Raw genomic sequence first — 26,013 nt, forward strand, 5'->3', positions numbered from 1 at the left:
GCTGTCCGTTTCAAATTTGAGTGCCTCACAACAATAAATAGCCTAACATTTTTAACTCTAACATACTGAGGACACATTATTTGAAAATGCATTTCATGCTCTTTTTGCTAAAATTATGTAAGCCAAAATGGATCCTCAGATGTTATGAGATAACATTAAGATGGAAACTTTTTTGACAGTGGGTTTTTAATTAAAGCAAATGAATGAATTCAATTTTCATGTCTCTTCTATTAGATATATATATGAAAAAAGACCTACAAAGCATAAATAAACACTTTGCTGTAAACTAGACCATCCACAATAGCACACTGTTGACTGATTTCTGTACAAACTATGTTCCAAAACAATTTGCATTCTAAACATATTTAGAATAAAAATCTTCCACTCTGTTGCTCTGGCAACACAGATTATATCTAAAGTAGATGCATGAGATTTACTCCATTTCCTTTTATATACACCTTGGAGAAAGACTTGAGAAATTATTGGTGTTGACACCTTGAATTCTGCATCATGCTATTAGAGTTAAGACCATGTTTTATTCAATTCTTTGATTTTAGCGCTTCTCAGAGGACATGGGATATAGGTTATGTACACAATCAGTATCTTCCACTGGGTAACAAAAACAGAAATTCTTGTACCCAAACCAATTTACATCATTATCTTAGATTATTCTTCAGTATACCAAACCATTTGGTTGAAAAATGAATTAATATATTGACTGGTCTACAAATTACTGTTTCATTTATATAAGTGCTGTTGTATCAATGTCATCAAAGTAACTGATTATTTTGGCATCATTAGATGTTTGGGGAAAGGTTATGAAATTCAACCTCTTTTCTTTCAAGGCTGTGTGTATGAGTAGGTGTGTATATGAACATTGGGTTATTTGCGGTATGAGCAAACATTCATGAGTGAATGTCCCAATATTGTTCCATTTCCTTTTAATTTGTTAGCTCTTGGCCCTTAAATTTTAATTTGATTTCATGCTAATCACCAGGCAGAGTTCATTGGTGTGTGTGAGAAATTGTATCTTTTAGGAATAAATTGGCTACAAGGAACAAGAAACTCAATTCAAATTGCCTTGAACAATGAAAACATTATCACCATCATCATCATTATTATTTATCTCACTGAAAAGAATACCAGAAGTAAGGCAGCCTGTTGCCTTGTTTTAATCTGGTTTAAGATTTCATTAAGAATCCAGATTTTGATCCCCCTTTCTCTACTCTGTCATCAATAATGTGTCAAATATTTGTTCTTCATTATTCATTCTTGTAAGAGTTATAAATGGATATTGGGTATCATTTCCCAGGACAGCAATCTCCAGAAAAAGAAGAGTTTGACTTTTAGTTTTTCTAAAAAATAAAGAAATGTATCTTCAAAGACCTCAAGGAAAATTCTCCTCCCATCTCAATGGCCACAGGTGGAGTTCATGCCCAATTCTAAAACAGTTACAGGTAAGGGAAATGGGACTGCCAAGCGTGGCCCAGGTGGATTAGATCTCCCTTCAGGGTCTGGGAGCTACCAATCTCATGAAACCACAGCTTCATGATAAGTGGATGATATTAGGAAGCCAGAATGGAAAATGATGGTTAGGGAAAACAACATGTTGATAAAGGATATAGATACTTTCCAAATCTGTTTAATAATGAGTTTCTCCAACTCACCCATGTATTTAGACTTATTTTGTGGGCATTCCGACATCTACATCCTGTGAGAGATAGTCTCTGAAAAATGTAATTGTAAATAATAGTGTTTGTATTTGATAGTACTATGGCTACTCATATTTTGATGTTTTTCATCTTGTAAACATTGGGTTGAAAATATGCATTTGTCTTAAGAATTTGCTTTGGCCCCATCTAAATCTGGAAATTTCAGGTCCCTTCACCTACTTTTATTATTCATCTAATGTTATCTAAAACCATTTATAGTGACCTCAATCTCTTTTCCTTATAGAAGATGAATATTATATTAACTGAACAAAGATGCTTCATTATTAAAATTGAATACAGCATTGTTTTCTAAAATGTCAGGAAAATGGGTAATAACATTAATTTTAAGAATTCTTCCATAAAGAAAAGCTTAATGTCTGTTATAATGCAAAATGATTGAACAATTTCTGAAATAATAGCTTATGCTCACTTTGATAGCTTACTTTTTCATGATCAAGCATAATTATGTTTGCAATTTCATCTGATTCTTATATATTTCAAGTTTCCGTTATTGTAATTTATCTGCCTTTTATTATTTTCCACAAAAAGCAATAAATGGATAACTGAGCCCTTTAGAGAACCACACAGCTAAAGCAAAGTAGTCAACTTTATTGATAGAATTGTATTCCTCCAAAAGACCAGAAAACAATCAAAAGAAAAACAAATCAAAAACAAGGGATAACTAAAAATATAAAAAAATGTAACTTATTAGGGACCATTAGAGGTAGCAGTAGTAAATTTCCTTATTTAGTTTAGGTTCTGGGATTTCATGGCAAATTGAAATCTTTCTGTAAGGCAATATCCAGTTCACTGGGATAACAATATTGACATCCTGAACACAGTTCTATTGTCACTCTTGAAACAATGCAGGAAAAAAATAAAGCAGTTTCTTATGGATCACTTTATAATGAACCTTTTCCAGCATGTTCAGACAACAGATAACAGAAGAAGTAAAACAAAAACAAAAACAAAAAACCCACATTATTATTAAAAGTAGGGTTCTATTTGATATCCATTTTTTTAAAAAACTGGACTGTTGCTAAGGAGAGATTTGGTTCATTATTATTCAAACAATTGCCTAGACTGTTGATACTAAGTGAAGAGCTACAGAAAAGAGAACGATGCCTGAAGCTGAATCTTGTGCCCTCAGGTTTCTGGCTGTTTAGCTTAGACGTAGATTCCCTGAGTACTTGCATTACATTACCAGCAGTCCTGCCACTGGTGGTAACAAAGCAGTGAAGCGTGAGACGCAGAGGTGATCCAAACACCAGATTTTCTTGTGCTTCTCTGCTTCTCTGTCTCTCTGTGTCCTGCATTCAAAAAAAAAAAAAAAAAAAAAAAAAGGCATTTTAGAGCAGGGCGATTTTCCCGTATTGTGGGCTGCTATCAGCATCCCTACTTAGTGTCACTGAAGCAAAAGCTGGTGTCAGACCCAGCTGAAGTGAAAGTAATTACTTCCCAGCAAACTGTGTCCTTTGGCCCTTAAAGGAAGATGTCTTCCCCACCCTCTTTTTTCTCTTGGAAGGCATACATTTCAAAGCCCTTCCCTTTCATTCATTTGATGATAATAAGTACTTGACATGAGATTTTTCAAATATGGCAATAAAACAAATACTCTTGTTCTTTCAGATTTCTCACCCCTGCTGACTGATTCGTAGAGATTGAATCTTGATCAAAGCCCTGTTTTCTCCTTGGGTTTTGATTTCTTTCTCCTTTCCTGAAAGCTCTTCCATGGATGATTTCCCTTTGCCTTTTTACTTCCTTACCTCATCAGGATGAGGTAGATATGAGTCACCCGAATAAGAAACTTGGGAAAAAAGTGTCAGAATAGTGATTAAAAGTAATCGCAGAGAATCTTTTTTTTTTTTTTTTAAGATTTTATTTATTTATTTGACAGGAAGAATGAGAGAACATGAGCGGGGCGGGGGGGTGGGGGAGGGCAGAGGCAGAGGGAGAAGCAGACTCCCTGCTGAACAGGGAGCCTCATGTGGACCCTGGGATAAGGACCTGGGCCAAAGATAGATGCTTTAGATGCTTAACTGACTGAGCCACCCAGGCACCCCAATCACAGAAAATTGTAAGAAAGGAAAAACAATACATTTTCAAGCCCGAAGTTCTTTACAACAAATGGATTTATCGTTTATATACTCCTTTTGGATTTGGTAGCACAGAAGACCAAATATTTGCCAAAAGACAATGGCATATTCAAAAAGGAATAACAAATAATAAAGTAAATAAATAATAAAAGAATAATAAAGCAAATAAATAATAAAAGAATAGAAAACAAAGTGTGTTAATTGCAAAGCCATATAGAAATTTTCTAAATGAGGAGGAAACTCAAAGTAGTTTTGAGGTAATTGAAGTCTGAAATGCTTTTGTCAATTATCTCGACTCTGAATGTAAAAATGTGATTCTAGATTATTTGAATAATTAACTTGGTTCTACAATTTTCTTTGAAATTATGATTACAGATGGAATTGATGCATGGATCAAGTGCTGTATCCATTTTAATGAAAGGAAATAACTACACTCATGCATAAAATAGCTTTATATTACCAAAAAAGGACTCAAAAAGAGAAGGAAAAAGAGGTTAAGCTGTTACTTCTAGTATGAAAATAGGCATGGTTACAGTGCTCTGGTTCTTCCATTTCCATTCTTCCACCTTCTACTTATTTCCATCCATTGTTCTACCACCCAATGGCTCAGATAAGAAAAAGAATAGTGGGTGGAAATAGAAGGCAAAATATTTGCAACCATTCAGAATGAGATGGATTTTAAAATACCCCAAGTATTGCAAAACTTTTTCTCTTGACTTTCTACCCCAAACCAGAAACTATGAGCTCTTTTTGAGAATGAAGAACATATTGTTTTCCTACTTTCAATAGTAGACATGACTTAAATGTAGTTTCTCTATATATTGGTGAATATCTGCTGGGTGGAGAAGATGATCAGTACACATTAGATGAGTTAGTGGGACTGATATCCTCATTAAAGTTGCTTATATATTTCTCTAATTTTCTTTCAAATTTTAGTATTTGAGGAAGCCTATTTCTGTTTCCTGCCTGAGTTCTTCCGAATCAAATATGTCAGAATGCAATAGAATCATTAGTTAAAAAAGAAAAAAAAATTACCTTTGCTTCTCATTAATCCTGAGTAGCAGGACACGGCTAAGTGTATCAGGCTTACTAATTCTTTGGGTCCCACTGTTGGGTTACCTACCTAGAAAAGACTTTAAGATTGTAGGCACACTACCAAGTCCTTGCTTTCCACTCGTTGATGTGGACGGAGAAACTCTCTTAAAGCTTAAGACGTTAGGTAGATTGATTCCATGTGTGATACTGCCACCATATATTAGTAAGAACTAAATGTTTGGTAATTGGCCCTATTCCTAAAAAAGGCTTCTAAACCCCTTGGAATTTCATAAGTGGGGAGAGCGATAAAGGTGTATTATGTTAATGAGGTGATCCTAAACCCCACCTAGGGATAGGAGGTGGTTGTTGGGATTAGAGAGTTGAACTTTCAGTCCCAGCCTCAACATCTGGGGAGGGCTGAAGGTAGGGAGGTTGAATCAATGGGCAATCACCAGTGCTTTAATCAATCATGACCATATAATGAAACCTCCATAAAAACCCAAAAGGACAAAGTTCAGAGAGCTTCCAGATTGCTAAACACATGGAGGTGTTGGGAGGATAGCATGCCTGGAAAGGGCATAGAATCACCACACCCTCTCCCACACCTTGCCCTATCCATCTCTTCCATCTGGATGTTTCTCTGTATTGTTTATCATATCCTTTAGTAAACCTGTAAACATAAATGTTACCCTGGATTTTGTGAGCTGCTCTAGCAAATTAACTGAACCCAAGGAGGGAGTTGTTGGAACCTCTGATCTAGAGCAGGCCAGTCAGAAGCATCAATGATAACCTGCGCTTGCAACTGGCATCTGATGTGTTTGGAGGGGGTGGAGGTGGGGGGCATCTTACAGGATTGAGCCCTTAATCTGTGGGATCTAGTGCTATCTCTGGGTAAATACTGTCAGAATTAAGTTAAATTATAGGACACCCAGCTGGTGTCACAGAGACTTGCTTGGTGTGGGGAAAACCTCTACACATTTGGTGACCAGAAGCATCAGAAGTGCAATGTTCTGTGTGAGTAGCAAAGGAGCCACATGGGAAAGAAACACACATTAGGAAAGAATGAGTTTTTTCCCTACACAGAGAGGAAAAAATGGTGAGTTTTTTCTTTACACCACCCAAATGAATAAAATGGATCAATAATGGTTGTTTATTCCACCTCTTCTTTGGGAAAATGGAGCTGCACGCTACAGAACACCATTCTTCACAAAAACAAGAGAAGTAGACCTTAATGCAATTTCTAGTGGCCTTCTTTGAGATATTATGAAACAGAAGCAAGCTCCAGTCCAAGCTGACACGTTAGAAGCAGACAACAGGAAGATTACTATATGAGCTTTTTAAGGAACATATTTTCCAAAGCAAGGAATATCTGACTGGTAAGAGCTGTGCACCTTATTTAGCAGAAGATTGACATTTTACTGTATCCTGAAGTTAATGAGTAAGAGGAAATGATAGAATCCTGGAATAGGAAAGCAGTTATACAGGAAAATCCTCAATGAATCAGGGGAATAAATTCCTCCTCCACAGTGTTTTCTGATGTGACAACAACCTGAAAAGGGTGGGTTGACATAAGAATATTTGGGCGGCATGAGAAAAACCTATCAGGTTGAGCTTGACATTTGTTACTTTCCATTTTTGCTATGAGGCCAAAGTTACTAGCAAAGAGCTGGGATTAGGTAAATTTAGTTCAGAGAATTCGGCTCATGGTCACTAGCAAAATCATCCTACAAAATAAAATTGATATCTCACTCAGGCTTTGAGGAAGTTATATTAACAAGCTATCATCAGAACTGAGCCTGTAGTTGCTCAATTTTAATGTCCAAACACTCACACAATGAGAAGCATGTAGCTATACTGGTAGCACGGCCCGCAGGGGAATTCTCTCTAATGTGCCTCTGAAGAGGTCACACTGAAGGGCACTGGACAAGGATAATATGACAGTGACTAGATCTTGGAGCAGTTTATACTGGCTGATCCACTGTTGATGGATTTAGCCAACAGTTTTCCATGAGATTATGGTTCTATTCTCTAGGTGATTAGCACAATATATAAAGTCTTTGGGTTAAGATCAATGGCACTCTCTCTTAACTAAAAGCTTTAATGCATATTTTTGCTTTTCCCCAATCACAGAAAATTGTAAGAAAGGAATTTTCTTTTATATGACATATATATTTTCAAGATGCTTATATTTATATGTTAGCTCACCAGCTACAGTCTTTATGAGAGCTGGATCTGGAATTGCTTAAGATTGCATAACCAAAACCAAAACAGAATAAAAGAAAATGAATGTCAGAAAGTTTGGGCTATCACATCACTGGCCCACAGGTATTCAAGTTTGGAATGAGTTTGTGTTCTCTCTCTTTAGAGAAGTGATGCATACTGCATTATGTTGGGCAAGAATGTTTTTAGAAATGTTATGGAAGATGGTATGGGTGTGTGTAAATGTATTTGTTTTATTGGGTAGTCAAGCAATAGAGTAGACCCTATTTATTTTTGTTTTCCATCAAACTCTTCTTCTGAAACATCACCCTTCTTCGGTAAACTGCACTTTCCCTCACTATGTCTCTTTGGCATAGAAGGTTGTTTTTGAAATAGTGACTTGGACTAGAGTAGACCATTGAGCATGTTCTTCAATCCCCAAGTGTTAGTTATGTGTCCCTTAGCCTACCCTTGCAAAATCTGTCTTGACTTTAAAAGCCTTTAAGATTTAGTTTTAACCCAGACTGTACTTTAATTTTAAACCTATTTTGAAAAAAAAAAAAAACTATTTTGGTATTGTAGAACAATTTGATAAAATAAAAGAACTCCTTTTTATTTACCAAAAGCATTAAAGACTTGTTTTTGTCTTTTTAATTGATTTATTGCTACTACGTAGAGAAAATTATATAACAAAAAGTGGATTTTAAATTACAAGAAGCATTCAAACATTATCCCCAGAATTGGTAAGATAAGAAAGCTTCCCCCAAATTACTAAAATTAGAATTATATAAAGTATAGTGAAAGGTTAGATATTTCAGGAACTGTATTACAAGGGCAATTTTAAGACGGTGTTAGGAAGCAAAATAGCACATCTGTTTCTTCATAAAGAATAATGTAAGAAAAAGAAGTAAATGCACTTTAAAAATAAAAAAATATTTAGACTATCATAAGCAGTCTACTGAAGAATAAGCACCAGACTAATTTAGAATACTATTATCATTCTTATTTAAGACAGAAGTGGAACAAGAGCACAGATTTGGAAAAGACTTTTTGTTGTTGTTTTGAGTCTTAAAAAGGGCTTGAATATAATTATCAGCATATTACCAACTTGTTAAAAAAACCACACTCCCAAATTTGGAGATATGTTGAAGATGCTACAAAATCTTCATTAAAATTTATAAATAATTCCATAGAAAATAATGATAGCTTATAATTATTGGTGTAGTTTGAAGATCAAAAGTCTATTAAGGGATCCCTGGGTGGCACAGCGGTTTAGCGCCTGCCTTTGGCCCAGGGCATGATCCTGGAGACCCGGGATCGAATCCCATGTCGGGCTCCCGGTGCATGGAGCCTGCTTCTCCCTCTGCCTGTGTCTCTGCCTCTCTCTCTCTCTCTCTCTCTCTGTGTGTGTGACTATCATAAATTAATTAATTAATTAATTAATTAATTAATTAATTTTAAAAAAGTCTATTAAGATCAACTATAGGGGAACACCTGGGTGGCACAGTTGATTAAGCAGCCTACTCTTGGTTTCAGCTCAGGTCATGATCCCAGGTTGTGAGATCAAGCCCCGGGTCAGGCTCTGCACTCAGCATGGAGTCTGCTTCAGATTCTCTTTCCCTTTGCTTCTCCTGCTTGTACTCTCATTCTCTGTCTCAAAAAGTAAATAAATCTTTTCTTAAAAAAAGGATCAACTATAGGAAGACAAATACCTAATTAAAGTATATATGTGTGTGTGTATATATATATATACACACACACATATATATGGCAAATACATTTCTCTCTCCCTCCTTGCCATATATATATATATATTAATTATATATATAATTATATTAATTAATATTTATGGCATATATATATATGGCATTAAGTAAGTAAAGATATTTTCCCTTGAAATAAACAGAATGAAAATAATTGCCCATATCTTACCTTAGACTCTCTAACTATAAACTCTAGGATTTTATTACCTGAACCATAAAAACATTAGTATTTATAAAGCTTACATTATTATTTAACATTAATAGTTAACTGTATTTAAATTGAAAAGCAATTGTTTTAATGATCAAAAAATTATGATATACATTCTAATATAATTAATACTTATAGTCAACACTTACTGGTTTTATTCAGTAAGTTGAGTATTGAATTTTATCCTTTTTAATGCTTTACATAACTTATCTTAAATAATCTTAAAGTTGGATATAAGAATAAGAAATGACAACATCTCTATTTTAGAGATATAGAAACTGAGTTACCTAGGGAAATGAACTTGGTCACACATGAAATAATGATGTTGCACAAAGCCACCACCCATTCCACAAAATGAACTCCAGATTTCTGGCTTAAGGCAAATCACCTGCCGTGTTCAGGTAACACTTTTTTTTTTTTTTATCAATAAAGTAAGGATATTGAACTAGGTAATCTTGAAAATCTTTTTCAGTTCTTGTATCCCATGTTAAATGTCTGATCCTTCAGCTGAGCGGCAATTTTCATGGTGAGAAGCCTCCCAACTGGTGCCTCCTACACTAAAACTCCAGTAAACTCCAGCTTCCAGTGAACTCTTATGCTGTTTTGTTGCACATGGTTTAATCAATGTAAACCAGTAACAACAACACAATTTATTTTAGATTATTAAATACAAATTATTAGAAATGAATTGGTATAAGAAATAAACCCTATCTCAAATGATGTTTATAAAACACTAATTCCGATATGATTGAATTTAATCATGTAAGCCCATCTTTTTTAAGTTGGAAATCATTCTAGAATTAATATACTCCAGATATATCTATCAGATATCTATCAGGTAAATATATTATATATATGCTATGTGTCTATATCTATATATATCTCAATCAGGTATGTATATGATAGAGAGACAAGAAGATTTCCCACTGAGCAGGGAGCCAGATGCGGGGTTTGATTCAAGTACCCTGAGATCATGACCTGAGCCAATACTTAACCAACTAATCCACCCAGGCACCCCTTTGAAAGAAGCCCTACACGAAAGTCCAATAAAGGCATCCATATGGAAAATGACTTTTGACTTCTCTGCCCTTCACACTGATTCTGCACTTTTGTTTGAGCTGTGATCAAATTCTAGTCCTCAGTATTTTGCTTCTAGAAAATAGAGATGAGAATGGGTAGAAAACAGGTGAAAGATTGAGCTACTCATTAAATTAGAAAATACTGTAAAAAATAAGACATAAGAACAATGCAAAGCAATGTATTATAAATTAAAGGCAGGAAGAGAGAAAGAGAGATAATTCATTTTGCCTTCCAAACTAAAATATTTACATGATTAAATTCAATCTTGTGATATATCACAAGCAAAAATAATCAGCAAATATAATCTTCACTCAAACAGTTGTAATTGTCAGAATTGAAGGGCTTAGAATTTGAATGTAGTATTATAATTGACTAATAGAGTCATCAAGAAATATTAACTCAGTTACTGCAAAGTAAGCTTAATTTTAAATTAATACCAACTGTTTATCTTTATGACTTTAGTGTTTTCCTCAAGACCTAATTAGTGTAGATTAAATTCATGGAACCTTTACTAGGAAATAAATAATATCAAGGATATAAGCTGTATGTCATTTTTCTTTCAAAATCAGGACCTCAGACCTTAAATAAGTCTACACCTTAGTTCCTGCTATTAGTTGACAAATCTTAATTATTAAGACCCCACATTATTAGAATGTGTCCCTTATATTTAACTGGATTTTGTAAAAATAAAATTAATTTATGGCAGTAAAAATCAACATCTATTATTTTATAATAATGGACTGTGGGAAGCTAGGAGTTTCTTGAAAAAGAGCTTGTATTTTCCTTTGTAAATGGATACGCATGCTAGTTAGCAGCATTGAAGTAATCATTACAGCATTCACCATGTTCTAGAGCTGCTGCTGAATATTTGAGGGGTAGTAACTCAGATTACTCCTATACCTGAGGGAGGAGCAGGACAGAGGAGAGAGAGTTTGCCTCCAGAGGACTACTTCTTTCTTATTGGAAGAGGAGAGAAAGACAAAGTTTGCTGACAATGGTAGGAAAGCCAGAGTCTCCTTAATGAGATCCACTGGATACCTTCTGGCAATTCAGTCATTCCTGTCCTGGACTCAAAAAGGCCAGACCAGTTTGAACCCTGGGCTTCTGGCTGTAATATAGTGATTTTCAAGAGTTATGTACCTCAGAACCAGTTGGGAAGCTGGTTAAAATTGAGTTCCCTGTGATATTCTGAATAGGAAGCCTAGGGCCAGCTTAGGCACATTTTTAATTTTTTATCAGTATTCCTCATGATTCTCATAAACAGTTGTCCAGTTTCTGGTAAACCAGTCCAACTCCCGTCTTCAATCTCTCCAAAAATGTTATGGGGATTTATTGGTTTAACAGTACAAACAGAACTAGTGGATAAATAAGTCCTGGAGAATTTATGCACAGTGTAGTAATTATCGTCAACAATTCTGTATTATAAACTACAAAGTTGCTAAAAGACTAGATCTTAATTGCCACCCCCCCAAAAAAAACCTGTTAATTTTCCTTTAATTATAAATTTATCTTAACTGTCATGACTATTTAAATTTATTATCTATGGGCAGAGATCTTATTCATAAGACCAAAGCAAGTATCATGATAAGTGGTAGAAAGAGAACTTTTGGAAAGTAAAGCACCTTGTTGATGATTTGCCTACAATACAAATGAGGAAAGCATTCTTTAAAAAAAAAAAAAATTTAGGGATGCCTGGGTGGTTCAGTGGTCGAGCGTCTCCTTTGCAGTAATGTTCCTTTGATCTTTCCAAGGCCTAAGGGCATGATCCTGAGATCCTGGGATTGAGTCCCACATCAGGGTTCCCGCAGAGAGCCTGCTTCTCCCTCTGCCTATGTCTCTGCCTCTCTCTGTGTCTCTCATGAATAAATAAATAAAATATTTAAAAAGAATAAAATAAAAAAATAAAATATTTTATTTAAATTCAATTTTCCAACATATAATACCCAGTGCTCATCCCAGCAAGTGCCCTCCTCAGTGTCTGTCACCCTGTTACCCCATCATAACCCTTTGTTTGTTTCCCTGAGTTAGGAGTCTCTCATGGTTGTCTCTCTCTCTAATTTTCCCCCACTCAGTCTCCCTCCTTCCCTATATGGTCCCTCTCACTACTTCTTATATTCCACATATGACTGAAAGCATATGATAATTGTCTTTGTCTGATTGACTTATTTCGCTCAGCATAATACCCAGTTCCATCCACATCGAACCAAATGGTAGGTATTCCTCCTTGAGGAAAACATTTTAATGATGAAGTGGTGGGTGGGAGGTCATTTTTATAGAGCAGTTCTGAATTGAAAAGTTTTAGATTGTAGCATACAAATGAGCAGACCAAGGGAAGGATGTGTACTTCCTCCTAAACCTCCAAATTTAAACCAAACTATATAGAATCATGAACTAAATGATGCTAACCTTTAACTAATTTTTATCAATAAGAATAAACACAAGTGAGTAGGATCTATTGTTATAGATCTCAATTTTAGTCTGTTGAAGGCCTTTGTTTTCTGTAGCTGTTTTAATTGGACTTGGTTGCCAAAATCAAAGCACAGTTTGCATGCTTTCACATAGCTTTTTCTGTCCTCAGTGGTTTGCAGCTCCCAAAGGATCATCAAAGGGTATATTCCTTGTTGAGTGTCTTAAGTCTACAAAATAAATGATGGACCAAAAAATTATTCTCTTATTACCAAGGTTTTTAAAATTCTCTTTCTTTTTCTGATGTTGAAGGGAGTTTGTGAGAATAAGATGACTTTTAAAGAAACAATGAAAGAGGTCATCGGGTATAAAGATGGCCATGCCCATGAGAGCTGTAAAAAGAGAGTTCAGAGGGATCCCTGGGTGGCGCAGCGGTTTGGCGCCTGCCTTTGGCCCAGGGCGCGATCCTGGAGACCCGGGATCGAATCCCACGTCGGGCTCCCGGTGCATGGAGCCTGCTTCTCCCTCTGCCTGTGTCTCTGCCTCTCTCTCTCTCTCTGTGACTATCATAAAGAAATAAAAATTAAAAAAAAAAGAGAGTTCAGAAACACTCAGACTATGAATTAATAAGTATTACAACTAGAAGAAACCATAATAAGATCATTTAATTCTCTTCTTTTACAAGAGCAAGAACTACATTCCCCACCCTCGCAAAAAGAATCCTGTGACTAGCCCCAATATCACAATTTGTGATGTCTTCTTCAGCATCTTTCACTAATTTATCTTCTTTGGTTCTTTTTTTTTCTTCCTTGGTTTTTTCTGAGTTCAGCAATTGGAATAAAATAGCCCTCTCTTCATTCATCTCATAACTTATGAGGAGGGAAAGACCAAAGGAACATTACTGCACACAGAGGTTACAGTCAAAATCAAAAGGTCCAGTGGAAAACTACTCTTTAGGAAGTAAATTCAGTAAGACATATTTCCATATGGTTTAATAGTTTAAAAAACACGCCAATGTTGAATTGAATCATTCCAGAGCATTTTTGGTGAAGAGACAGGCCCAAAAGATGGAAACTCTTTTATTTGCCAGAGATAGGTAGGGATAAGTTAAATACATTTTGAGCTAAAGTGTTCAGTAAATATTTGTGGAAAAAGAGAAAGGGAGAGAGACAGAGAGATTGGTTTAAACCTGCGACAGAGACATTAAAACAGATAGTGAGAGAGAATAGAAATATTTAAATATAATCTGATGCTTAAACTCAGAGGGGAAAAAATACATTTGGTAAGCAGCCAGATTCCCCACCTTGAACCGTAAACATTTACAATGCACTAGAGATTAAGAAGTTCCTATAAATATTATGTCAGCCTTTCTCTCTCATTGTCTGTTATTAGAAATGGACCTACCACTGTGTGAAGACATCTGGAGTACTCCCAGCATATGCTATTGTAACCATTATGGCATTTAACAGCTGTCAAAGGAGGAGGCACATTGCAAACATCCTGGTTGGAAACTTGGAAGTAGTCTTGGCCTCTATGGTGAAGGAATTAGAAGCCCATTGTGGGCTGATTGCCATGCAGACTATTTTGTGAGAATTTCTGGATCTCTTTGGTGCAACACTGAAACGATCTTCTGGTTTTGTGAAAAAAAAAAATCTGCATTCAATGAATATCTTTAATGGAAAATTTTAGGAGACTAGAGTATTCAAAACTTTGAACCTTCCCTCATGATGCTTTTGTCCTGTGGTGATACACTATGGATTCATGGTTTATGTCTGTTGAACCTCCAAGTAAGTGTGGGGTGGTCATGAGTTTCTGAGCCAGAGTTAATAGTTAGGATACTATAACCTGATTAAAATGTGCATTGATGGCTGATTTTAAACACCAAAGTAGACTTTTCAGGGGGGAAAAAAATGCATGTTTTGAAGGAGAGAGAGCAAGAAAGCAAACAAAAACCTTGTGTTTTTTTTTTTTTATATTTCATGATACATTTGAATATAAATCTATCTCAACAGGAAATTCTAAAGTAGCTAGAAAAATAAACAAATAGCTGATAAACATAAAGAAGCGAGGCAGAGAAACACCGCAAAAGAACCTAGCTTATGATTATGTTTCCTTGTTTTGCTTCCTATTCTCAGGCTGAAGTTGTTTGTGTGGTGTATGATTTCAGGCAGTTTTCATTACATTGCACATCTTGATAAATATTAGATGGGTTTTATAGCGTCCCACGGTGCATGCTGATCCCTTGGGTCACACAGCCTCAGTCTCTTCAGGAGTGAAAAGTCTCTTATTGTCGCCACGTATCACCCAGATTCCCAGCACTGAATGAAATGGTACAATCTGCTTTTTCCCTCAGGATTTACTAACAGTGTCTGCAAAGTGCTGTAAATCTTATTAATTTTCTCTGATTTGGATAAATGTTATAGATATTCAGACACAGAGCTTTGGAAAATATTTTCTTGAGTCTCATAAATGTTTCCTGGCTCGTAAAAACAGAGAGATAGTTTAAAGCAAAAATTGAAGATTTTTATTGTTAGATTTACAAGTGTGTACTACAAAAATAAAATTTCAAAATCTGTAATATTCAAATTTTTCAATTTTTTTATCCCCTCCTCTGCCTAAAACTCTCTAAAACTACAAACACACACACACACACACACACACACACGTATGCATACACACTCGCTCATAGCATACATTATATGCATACTCAGGCCCATATATTCGTGCTAATGTAAGAGAAGCCAAATGAAGGCTCTTCTATGGTTATACAGAATGTTGAAAGAAGTTGCATTCATCTCTTTGACATGTGCAATCCAAGTGAGGAAAGAAGACTCAAGAACTTGATGGATTGGTATATTTAATGTGTACCATTGGAACAATTTTCTTGTAATTTGAATGGACCCAACAAAACTCAGGAGAAGAAAAACAATGAAAATGACTAAAATTAATCTACTGATTTTAATTCAACTGTTCCTAACACTTGAGCAGGTGATTTCTTAAAAGGCCAATGAAAATTATGTAGACATTTCTAAAACAAATAAAAAGTCACCATAGCCACCAAAATATTTCTAGTGAGCACATGTGAAAATACTTATTAGAGAGAAAGGAGAAGCAAGTGGAAATATATCATTTGATGCAACGTACTAAACTTTTTCCAGGGAAGGGTCCTTGCTTAACAATTAGATGTCAAAAAATGCACAATCCTAACCTGAGTATGGTCATAGCAGAATTGTGTTGACCTGCCAGATGTTTCCACATCTGTGGTACATCTGTTTAAACAGAACTATTGGAGGGGATACAAAGAATAAGACTCCAGTAAAATATAAATTCTTTTATAGATGTATGCTCTGTCATCAAAGCAATTTAATATTCCAATTTATTGAAAATCCCTAATTCAGTGTTTCTGTGAAGAGGAATTTATTTTGAAGACCTAACCGTGCTCCGTTTTTTAAAAATCAAAATTAGCTCATCGTTTTCAAATGTAAAAACAAGTAGATTGCTTTTTAAAACATATACATTGCTGAATTGAGTGAGGCAAAGGCTGCTAGAAATCTGGATGTTAATTTTGCTTCTGGTTTGCTAGTTTTTGTGTAGTTATATATATTGTAATGTCAGACAGTGAGGTGGATGTCATAGTAAGAAGCATGGCAACGAAGGCTTATTCTGGAAATCTCTCTGAATATCCATTTCTGCAAAACTCCCTTTTATTCTTAGAGAATTGTAAACCCTCCTCCTAGTGAAGTGCAAAAAGGAAAAACAAAAGATGCTCATAAACGTTAACGCTGCTTATCATTAACCATGAACTCAGTTATTCCATAAAGATAACACATTTGATGTACAAACTTCAAATAAATAGTTCATACATCTTAAAAGAGTATGGGTCTGAGTCTTACATTCAACCAACATTTATGCAGGTATTACTGATCACTTATTAATCGACAGATCTTTTCTAGAGGCTCCAGAGTCTAGGTACACACTGCTTAATTATGATCCTACTTTAATCTTTATTTTGGCCGCTTCTTGAAATGTGCTCTGAATTTGTGTCTTTCAATCAATTGTCTTTTGATTTTCTAGTTGTCCCATGAAGATCATGATTAAACACTTTAATCAATCCTATCGGTTCAGGATGCAAATGTATTTTACATTCTTGTCATCATGGCTTACATTTTTTTTAACAAGATAGTTTTATTTTTACTACTAGTAAGAGGGACTTAATGCATTTAGGGATATTTTCAAAGATAAATTGACTGGAAATAATATTATTCCATATTTATTAAATCCTAGAAGTAATATATAGGTTTCATTCTCCCTATTTTAATTCTTTAATGTTGTACTTATTCAATACCATTGCTGAAAGTATTCCTAACTAGTATACTGTGATCACAAAATAACTATAGCCTTTTGATTTGCATTAGCATTTGCTACATTAAATTGCTCGGAACTAATATCTATATGAAGGCAGCTACAGCAAGGCACCCACTTCTTTCTTTTTTTGAGACAAAAAAATACTGTATTTTCTTCAGCTTGTAACTTATACAGTAGCAGTCCTGTAAACTTGATAGTGAATTCCTGTAACGACCTAGGAACTCTTGCTTCCAGACTCATGGCTTTGCGCCCAATATCAAATTGCTGTTTTCATAATAGCTCTTGGGAAAAACTTCTTTTAAAACTCTAATAAGTGTTGGTTAGATTGTTTCACCCTTTCTTTCTTGTTATTGCTTTAGTTCTTTTGTTCCCAAAGAGTTCAGGAAATTCAATATTTGTTTTTGGCTCCTTCTGTTTCTGTGCATTTAAATGTTTATTTTATTTTTTTCCCCAATCTATTTATGAATCTATGTGTATTTAATTAATCCTTTCTTATGCCACTCAGTTTATCTGCCTTCTAAAATTCTTAATTATATCATTTTGGTTTATTTCCTTTCCCTGTTATCTCTTCTCACCATTAATTTTTTTACTAGAGCCAATATAGAATGCTGGACAAAAATACAGAGGTATAAAGCATATATAAAATTTAAAAAGTGAAAGTGACCATTAGTGGCTGAAGCACATGTACAATAGTTGTGGAAGATGTGTCACGATTCCAGAAAATTATATGGATTTAATATGAACAGTCTTGAACTCTGTGCTTGGAATAAAATATATTAGAGGAAAAAGGAAAGCCAAAGTCTTTAAAATAGGAAATGATATTATAATATTTTAGAAAAATATAATTCTGGTTACCAGGCAAAAATATTCCAAGTGAGCTAAGTCACAATAAATTAGAGAAAGGAAAGACTCAGCCTTGGGGAACTTCTGATTTCCTTTTAGGAAAAAATGGAAAAAACTTGCCAAATAAAGTATGCTATGAGAAACTGAGGCAACAAAGCCACCTTACTTGGGGAACGCATAATTTAATGTTTTCTAATAGTGAGAAATTGCTTTCATGATGAGTTATAGAGTAGGAGAATGACATTTTGGCAGTGTGTGGGTAGGAGTATTATTAATGAACAATATAGTTAATGTTTTTATGGAACTGACAATCCAGTGAGAAAGAAGACAGTAAAAAATAAATAATAAAAATTATCTCAGAAAATATTTCAAAATTGCAATTATAAACAATGCATATGTACCATTTTGCAAGCTTGCAAGGGTAAGGACTCTGTTTTTGGTTTATCACTCTATCCATAATGCCTAGATCAGTGCTTGGAGGAATTTTTATGTGCTGTACCACCTATTACGATGCATTAACATAAGGTATCAATGCTTATTATTAATTTATTTCCGTTCAGCCATAATGAAGAGAAAGGAAAAAGAAACCAAAGGTTAAAACTAATATGAATTTGTATAAATCTTTAAAAGCACACAAATCTTTCTGTACATGGGCCGAAAAGTTTGTGCTGGTTAATAAAGTAGGGGAACTAGATAAGCTATTAAATTTAAAATACCGTGAGACAGAAGAAAGGAATTTTTAATGGCAAAAATGTATTTGTTAAAACAAAAAGAAGTATCTTATGCTCAGAGAGGATATATTCAAAGATGACAGTAACATGATGAGCATTTTCATCCAGGATTATGTTCTTTGTGCAAACAAGAAAAATGAAATTGCGTTTAATTGTGAAAATAGAAAAGAATAAAGCAAAACATGTAAATATAAAAATGAGACATAAAGGGACACAAGTAAAGTCTAGATTATATACTGGAGAAAAAATTTTAGACATATTTGGAAAAAAATATTGAAACAGCTGTTGGAAGGTAATTCTTTCTCTTTGGGTGTTTCTGATCATCTCTGAGCTGCTTCTGAACTGTTTCTGAGTCATAAAACTGGCAGTTTTTTTAAGGTCGTCTCCCACTGGGGCAGAAGGCAGGTTTGTTCATTTTCTGGAATAATAAAGATAATGTTTTCCTCTGAAGCAAGGATGGAACAGGTTTTCTTGCAACTCTTTAACAGATTGGACTTTCTAAGTTTAGGGGCAGGGTCCTTTAGCTGGGACGTAAACCACTAGGTGTATACACCACCTGAGTGTGTACCTTGGGGGCTGCTCCAACATTATTCCTTGGGACTTTAGGGTCAAGAGGAACCAGTGCAAACCTGAAGCTCATTCTGCCTGCTGTGCCATGAGTAATCAAGTCCTATGTCTCTGACCCTGGAGTCTTGTGTCTTCCCTAGCACCCATGAAATTCTAGCAGACTAACTTGTTAGTTTACAAACACAGTAAATCTCAGAACTTTCACATTTCTTAACATTGACTTTGCTTAAAATCCTAATGTAAAAGAAGAAGACTAAGGAACTATGATTAGTTATAACTTCCTCAATGGTTACTGAATAGTTTTCAGATTTTCTCAATTGTTACTGCAAAAAAAAAAAAATTATTCTGTTTTCATGCATGTTTAGAAGACCCAATAGCTTATATGAAAATCACTTTTATAAAGAACTTCTAAAAATCCTAGATAAGACCTAAAAGACAGACAAAAAATTTGAATATTCATACATATTTTCTAATATTGGCAGTATCTTAACACAAAAGCATGGAAAATGATCTCCTAAATAAAAGATACATACCACTATTCCATATAAATATAAATAAATTTAAATGAACATTAAGATAATAAGCTACCATGACCAAAGAGAATTTGTCCCAAAATCAACCCAATGGAGATTTAAATTAAGCAATGTATTAACAAAATATATCACAACAGCAGATCAAATGAGGCAAGCAATGTAATAATATGACAAAATCTTTAGAAAATTTTAGAAATAAAAAAGAAAGTATTACCCTACCATAAAAATGAATTTCTACTGCAAATAAATAATAGTTCACTACATTTTTGGGGTTACTTAATATATGTTTAAGTAAGATTCTATTGGAACAAAAAGTTTATGTATTCCCTTTTCAGGAATATAATGTTAAATGAGATAAAAATTGCAACCAAAATTATATTTGAGCACAGTTAAAATGTCATCAATTTGGAAATGTCCAAATATCTTTGTCTTCTTACTTTACCTGTTTCTGCCAAAATGTTAGGATTGGTGACATTTTCTTCTGGGTGTTTGCTCAGGAGTGATTGTTATTTTCCTTTATGAATTTTTATTTAAAATTTTATGTTTGGCTCAAAAAAAAAGACTAGATATAAGAACAGCTTGTGCTTAGTATGGAACAAATGACTAGGAGTAAATTGTGCTGAGAAAGGCCTTCTCTTTGTTTTCTCTGAAATTTATCTGTACTAGGTTAAGGAAATTACAAAATGACTGCTTAAAGTTTTTGGATGATATTGCCTGAAATTAATTCTACTTATCAGATGTGGACTCTAGCTACATGAAATCAAACATTTCTGCACAATCTTAAATATAACAGATTTCCTGGCATTGTGAGAATCTTGTAATGTGCACATTTTAATGAGCTCTTTTAATACAATCCAAAAAGCTTGTCATCAATTATATGCATAAGTAATTTAAGAAAACTTGTATCAGTGTCACTGGTTTTTAATATGTTCTTTAACTTTGATTTACATTCTACTTGTTTAGTAGTTGGGCAACTTTAAAAATGAAATTCATTGCTTTCAATACTCTTTGAGGGGAACTGTTTTAATTTGCAGTGATAAATTTCTGTTACCCAGAAAGTGCATGAACGGTTTCACCATGCAATTGGTGGCAGTCTCAGAATAACTATGGCTGATCTGTCATTAATCAAGTACTTACTGAATGTTTTGCCAAAAGTACAGTGCTTAGTACTAGGGCAGATTTTAAAAATAATAATGATTGATATTTATTTTGTGACAGGCAACTCTTCATTGCGTCACTTGCATTAGATCAATTAATCCTCAAACTGTGTATATGATAAACTGTATCCTCATTTTACAAATAATAAAAGTGAGGCCTGGAGAATTGTTGTCAATAGCAACAATAGCTGGCTCCAGGTCTGTGTACACACCACTATGCTACTGTATATATAAGAAAAGTTGTAGGTCCGCCCTTAGGGCTATAGTGCTTTGTAAGTCATGCAAGCAAATAATTACATTGCAAAATGAGAAGTATTATAAAACAGACAAGTATAAAATATATAAGACAAAAGATTTTTTCACTGTAAAATTAGTCATCAAATGAGGAAGTCTAGTTGTTATAGATGTCTAATACAAAGCACATGAATCCTCAATACTTATGCTAAGAATGTTATCCCAATTGTAAAAATGTGCCTAACTCCCCCCATAAAATCTTAAACTGCATTATTAAAAAGATTAATGGGGAAATTTTCATTTCTTATAATAAGAGATTAAATTAGTCACCAATAATGCTTTATAAAAGTACACTTTTAAAAAAATCTTTAAAAGCCTCTCAATGGTCACATACTTTTGTAAAAAATCATCAAGCCAATCTTGGGGTAGAAATGGAAATCCAGTTATATAAATAAGGTGAAAAACTACTGATCCCCCTAACATATTGGCTAATCTAGAAATTTTAAATTTTTATTTTTACAAACTCCCAAAGTGAGGGGATCAAAATATCATAGCCAAGAATTCACAAAAGGTAAGTAGTAAAACAGGAAGTGCTATCACAATAAGTTTATCTCCAAAATCCACCACCCTGAGGATGAGTAAGAAATGAACCCGTTCTCACATGATTTGAAATCTTTGGGTTGTTCATGATATTTGTCTTAAAGCTTTTCTGGAAGAAAACAACGCAAATTGTCTCTTGAGGAAGGAATCTTCACCCCAGCTGTCAATTAAATTCTAAAACCAATCATACATGTCACTGGCTGGTGAACATAATTAAAAACACAAGCAACCTATAATAATTTATAACTAGTAGAAATCACAAACAACATCAACAGACCAGCAAAGATTTAATATGCTGGAATCAGGCACAGACTACAAAATAACTTCCATTTTGTATGTTTAAGCAAATAAAGAATACATTTGAAAATATCAATAGGAAATAGGAACTGCAAAAAAAAAAAGTGGCACAGCAAACTTGAAAAAGAATGAGATGTAACTTCTAAAATTAAAAAAAAAAAACAGTAAAAACTCAATGGGCAGGTGTAAAGGCAGATAAGAAACAGCTAAATGAATATATTTTTGCATTCAAAAATAAATTTAAATAATCCAGAATTCAACATGAAGAAAAAATGTAAAATGCAGGATCTATTTAAGATAAAATAAATGGAGTAAAAAGGACCAGTATGTCTTTAATTGAAGCTCTAGAAGAAGAGTAATGGTTCAAAGGAAATATTTGAAGAGATAATGGGTGAGAATTTTCCAGAATTGATGAAAATCTCCATTCTACAAATTCAAGAAGCCCAACAAATCCCAAATCAGATATGTAAGAAATCCAAACCTAAATATTTTGTAGTGAAACTTCATAGAGGAAGACAAAGAAAATCTCTAAAATTCTCTGAGGAAAAAGAGAAAGTCTCTTCAAATGACCAGCTGCTAGAGAGACGCTGATTTTTCCACAGGAGGGTAAGGAAGTTTTCTTCCAAGAACTGTGAGGAAGAATTTATTTATGCATCTCTCTACACTTCTGGTTGTTTGTTGGGAATCTTTGGTGCTCCTTGGCTTGTTCATGCATCACCTGAATCTCTGCCTTCGTCTGCACATGGCATTTTCCCTATTCATGTGTGTTGGTCTCTAAATGTCTCCCTTTATAAAAATACTGTTAGATAAGTGATCTACCATAATGCCACATAAATTATAAATTAGTGGTGTTATGACAAAAATTGGTTCTACCTCAGCAATTCAAAATGTATGATAATTGACGGAATGAGCACTGGGTGTTATTCTGTATGTTGGCAAATTGAACACCAATAAAAAATAAATTTATTATTTAAAAAATGTATAATTGGAAAGTAAAAACATCAATAACTAGATATTGTGTTTATTATATATATATATATAACTCCAAATAATCTTCAGATTCACCAATATATTAAAAGCAAAGCTATAACACTTTATAAGGATATATTTTTATGATTTCAGAGTAGGGAAAGATTTCATAAACATGTTGTAAGAAGTACTTAAAGATATTGGTACATACACATTTCTTCAAAAAATACCACATAGAGAAAAAACACAAGTTATATAGTGGAAAAATAAATTGACAGCATGTTTTATCAAGAAAAAAACATATTCAACTATGTGATATTTCCTACCAAAGGAATAACATCCAAAGGAAAAAAAATAGCAAAATACTAGAGCAGACAGAAACAAATATTCTGAAAACAAACATTTAAATATTTAATCATTTCTACATGTATTCAAAAGTGACAAGACAATGAAACAAAGGGAAATGAAAGAAGTTATGGAAGATAATGACTAGTGTAGTTCCCTTGTAAAATACCAGGATTGATACATTATCTAGAAGACTACCAAAATTTGTTTGGTTCTTATATTGTACTACTTACTGATCTGATGGTATAACAGATGTCTAGACAATCAGATGGAGGAGAGATCCAATGTGATTGGAGTGTTACTAAGTGGCGACATTGTAGCTGGCCCCACTTCCTGTAGATTTCTTGAAATTGCCTTATTATCAGTGGCTCATTTTCAAATGCATTGTACTTTTAAGATTCTTAAAAGATTAAGACTTCATAGGATTGTTTACAAAGACTTTGTAAAATGTTCAGCTCTTTGGGCAGGCATTAAATTAAAAAAAATTTTGTTTTAATTCCAATGTAGTTAACATACAGTATTATATTAGTTTCAATTGTACAATATAGCTATCCAACAGCTCCATACATTAATCAGTGCTCATCAAGCAAGTGCACTCTCAATCCTCTTTACCTATCTCACCCATCCCCCCCCACACCTCCCCTCTGGTATCCATCTGTTTGCTCGTTATAGTTATATGCTTGTATTCTTTAACAACCTCTTAATTTTGCATGATCTTTAGGACAGTCTGATATAGCATCATTTATTTGTAAATATTCATTCTGATGTACATATCATAGTACTAAGAGTACTTGCTGCTCCTACTAGCCATTATTTTATAGAGATGTTGTTATGAACTAATGTTTGTGTCTCCCTAAAATTCATACTTTGAAGCCGTAACTCCCAATGTGATGGTATTTGGAGGTAGACCCTTTCCAAAGTCTTTCACTTTAGAAGAGGTGTGGCCCCCATGATGGGATTCATGTCCTTATAAGAAGAGGAAGAGACAAGAGGTGCCTGGGTGGCTCAGTTGGTTAAGGGTTTGACTCTTGATTTTAGCTCAGGTTATGATCTCAGGTTTGAGATCTCAGGATCTCAGAGTCTGTGCTGGGAATACAACCTGCTTAAGATTCTCTCCTTCTCTCTCTCTGCCTCTTCTCACTTTCTTTCTAAAAAGAAAGAAGAAAGAAAGAAGAAAGAAAGAAAGAAAGAAAGAAAGAAAGAAAGAAAGAAAGAGCAAGAAAGAAAAAGAAAGGAAGAAAAAGAAAGGAAGAGGAAGAGCCAAGGGCCCTCCCTACAGACATGAGGATATACAGAGAAGGAGACAGTCTATAAATCAGGCGAAGAGTCCTCACAAGAAATGAAACTGCTGGCACCTTGATCTTGGAGTCCCTAGCCTCCAAAACTGTCAGAAAATAATGTGTGTTGTTTAAGCTTCCAAGTCTATGGTATTTTGTTGTCACAGCCTGAGTTAAGACAGACGTCATTTAAAAATTGCTCCCAAATTTAAAATTATTTCTGCCTCCAGAAGATCTGCCATTCCACTGATCATGAACTATAACATCTCTCCTTACATATTTTCTTTTGCAAATATAGCAATATATTAGAAGTTTTATTGTGTAATTCTTCTTCTGACATGAGGTAAGTTACTTAGTAAGTGCATTTATATTCCCTAGACTGTTGCCTTATTGTACAGGAACATTTGTTATTTGTATTCTAAATGTATTCTATTCCTCATTTAATATTCTTTATTCTTTTCACATGTTCCACATCCATTTGAGGTAAAGCTATTCTATTTATATTAATGATGCAAGTAACTTGTTCTGGCATAATATAGTCAGTTTTTATATTAGTTAAATGCCAGGGAGTGCAAAGATGTTAGAACCAAATTTTGTATTCACTATTACTGAATATATTATAATTGTTAGCTCTTAGGTATTTATTCAAACACAAAACAGAAAACATTAAGAAGGCATTAAATGTCTTAATGCTAAAATATATTTTAGTTTTACTTTATTTAAAAAATTAAAAACTAACTTCTGATAAGTAACTTCAAGTGTGCCTCCAAAATGAGAACTCATTGCATATTTAAGTGATGGTGCCTTTTTCATATGTCACAAAGTCAGGAACTGGTAGGAAAAACTGGTTATATATTTTTTGCTATAATGATTAAAATGTTTTTAATATGTCAAAAATTATTTGTGGCTTTTCAACTGTCAACTGGGCCTTAATTCACAAATGAATTCCATATTCCAGGTCAAAGGACTTGTTACCTTCTATACTGCAGTGACTTCTCTTAATTTTATATAAAATTATAGCGACATCTATCACTCTTGGTTCAATATGCAATACAGAAATTGTGTGCGGTTTTAACAAAGGGATATTATGCAAGCAATTAGATAGTTGCAAAATGATTGTAAAGACTGAAGAATTCAAAGTTGCAAAGTCAGAAGGGCTGCCATCAGCTTCAGATTTAACACAGAGGGTCCGGGTATTTGATGCTTCAAAGAGTTTGCACTGCTAGCCTACTGCTTTAGAAGCAAGTAACTTCTACTTCTTTCAGCCTTCTGCATCTCCTGTGAATGCATCCTACTGGTTCAACCTAGACTGTACATAAAACCTTGGAAGCAAAGATTCTCAAAAATATTACAGCCATTTGGCCTTTAAAGCTGAGGAAGTCGTAGATAGTTGCAAAGGTTTTAAGTAGCAACAAAGAACGTCCAGGGTGCCCCTACACAAATGTGAAGTGTTGGAGGATAAGCAGCAGGCACGAGTCATCAACTCGACATGATAAGACTTGACTTACCACAGTGTAACTTTTATGAAATCAAATTCATTGATTAAAATAAAGACCATGGTCTCAGAATCTGCCTCTTCTCCCCTGCCTATACCTC

General features: G+C 34.2%; 1 protein-coding gene across 1 annotated transcript in view; it reads right to left on the reverse strand.

Moving 5' to 3' along the window:
- Positions 1–2,301: 2,301 nt before the first annotated feature.
- CNBD1 (cyclic nucleotide binding domain containing 1) overlaps positions 2,302–26,013 on the reverse strand; it is a 543,788-nt gene continuing 520,076 nt past the window's right edge. Inside the window, exon 13 of the mRNA XM_077876353.1 lies at positions 2,302–3,005. Coding sequence (XP_077732479.1) covers position 3,005 — 1 coding nt within the window. The 3' untranslated portion in view covers positions 2,302–3,004. The remainder of the gene's footprint in view (positions 3,006–26,013) is intronic.

Source organism: Canis aureus, chromosome 28, assembly GCF_053574225.1.
Source record: "Canis aureus isolate CA01 chromosome 28, VMU_Caureus_v.1.0, whole genome shotgun sequence".
Classification (NCBI taxonomy): domain Eukaryota; kingdom Metazoa; phylum Chordata; class Mammalia; order Carnivora; family Canidae; genus Canis; species Canis aureus.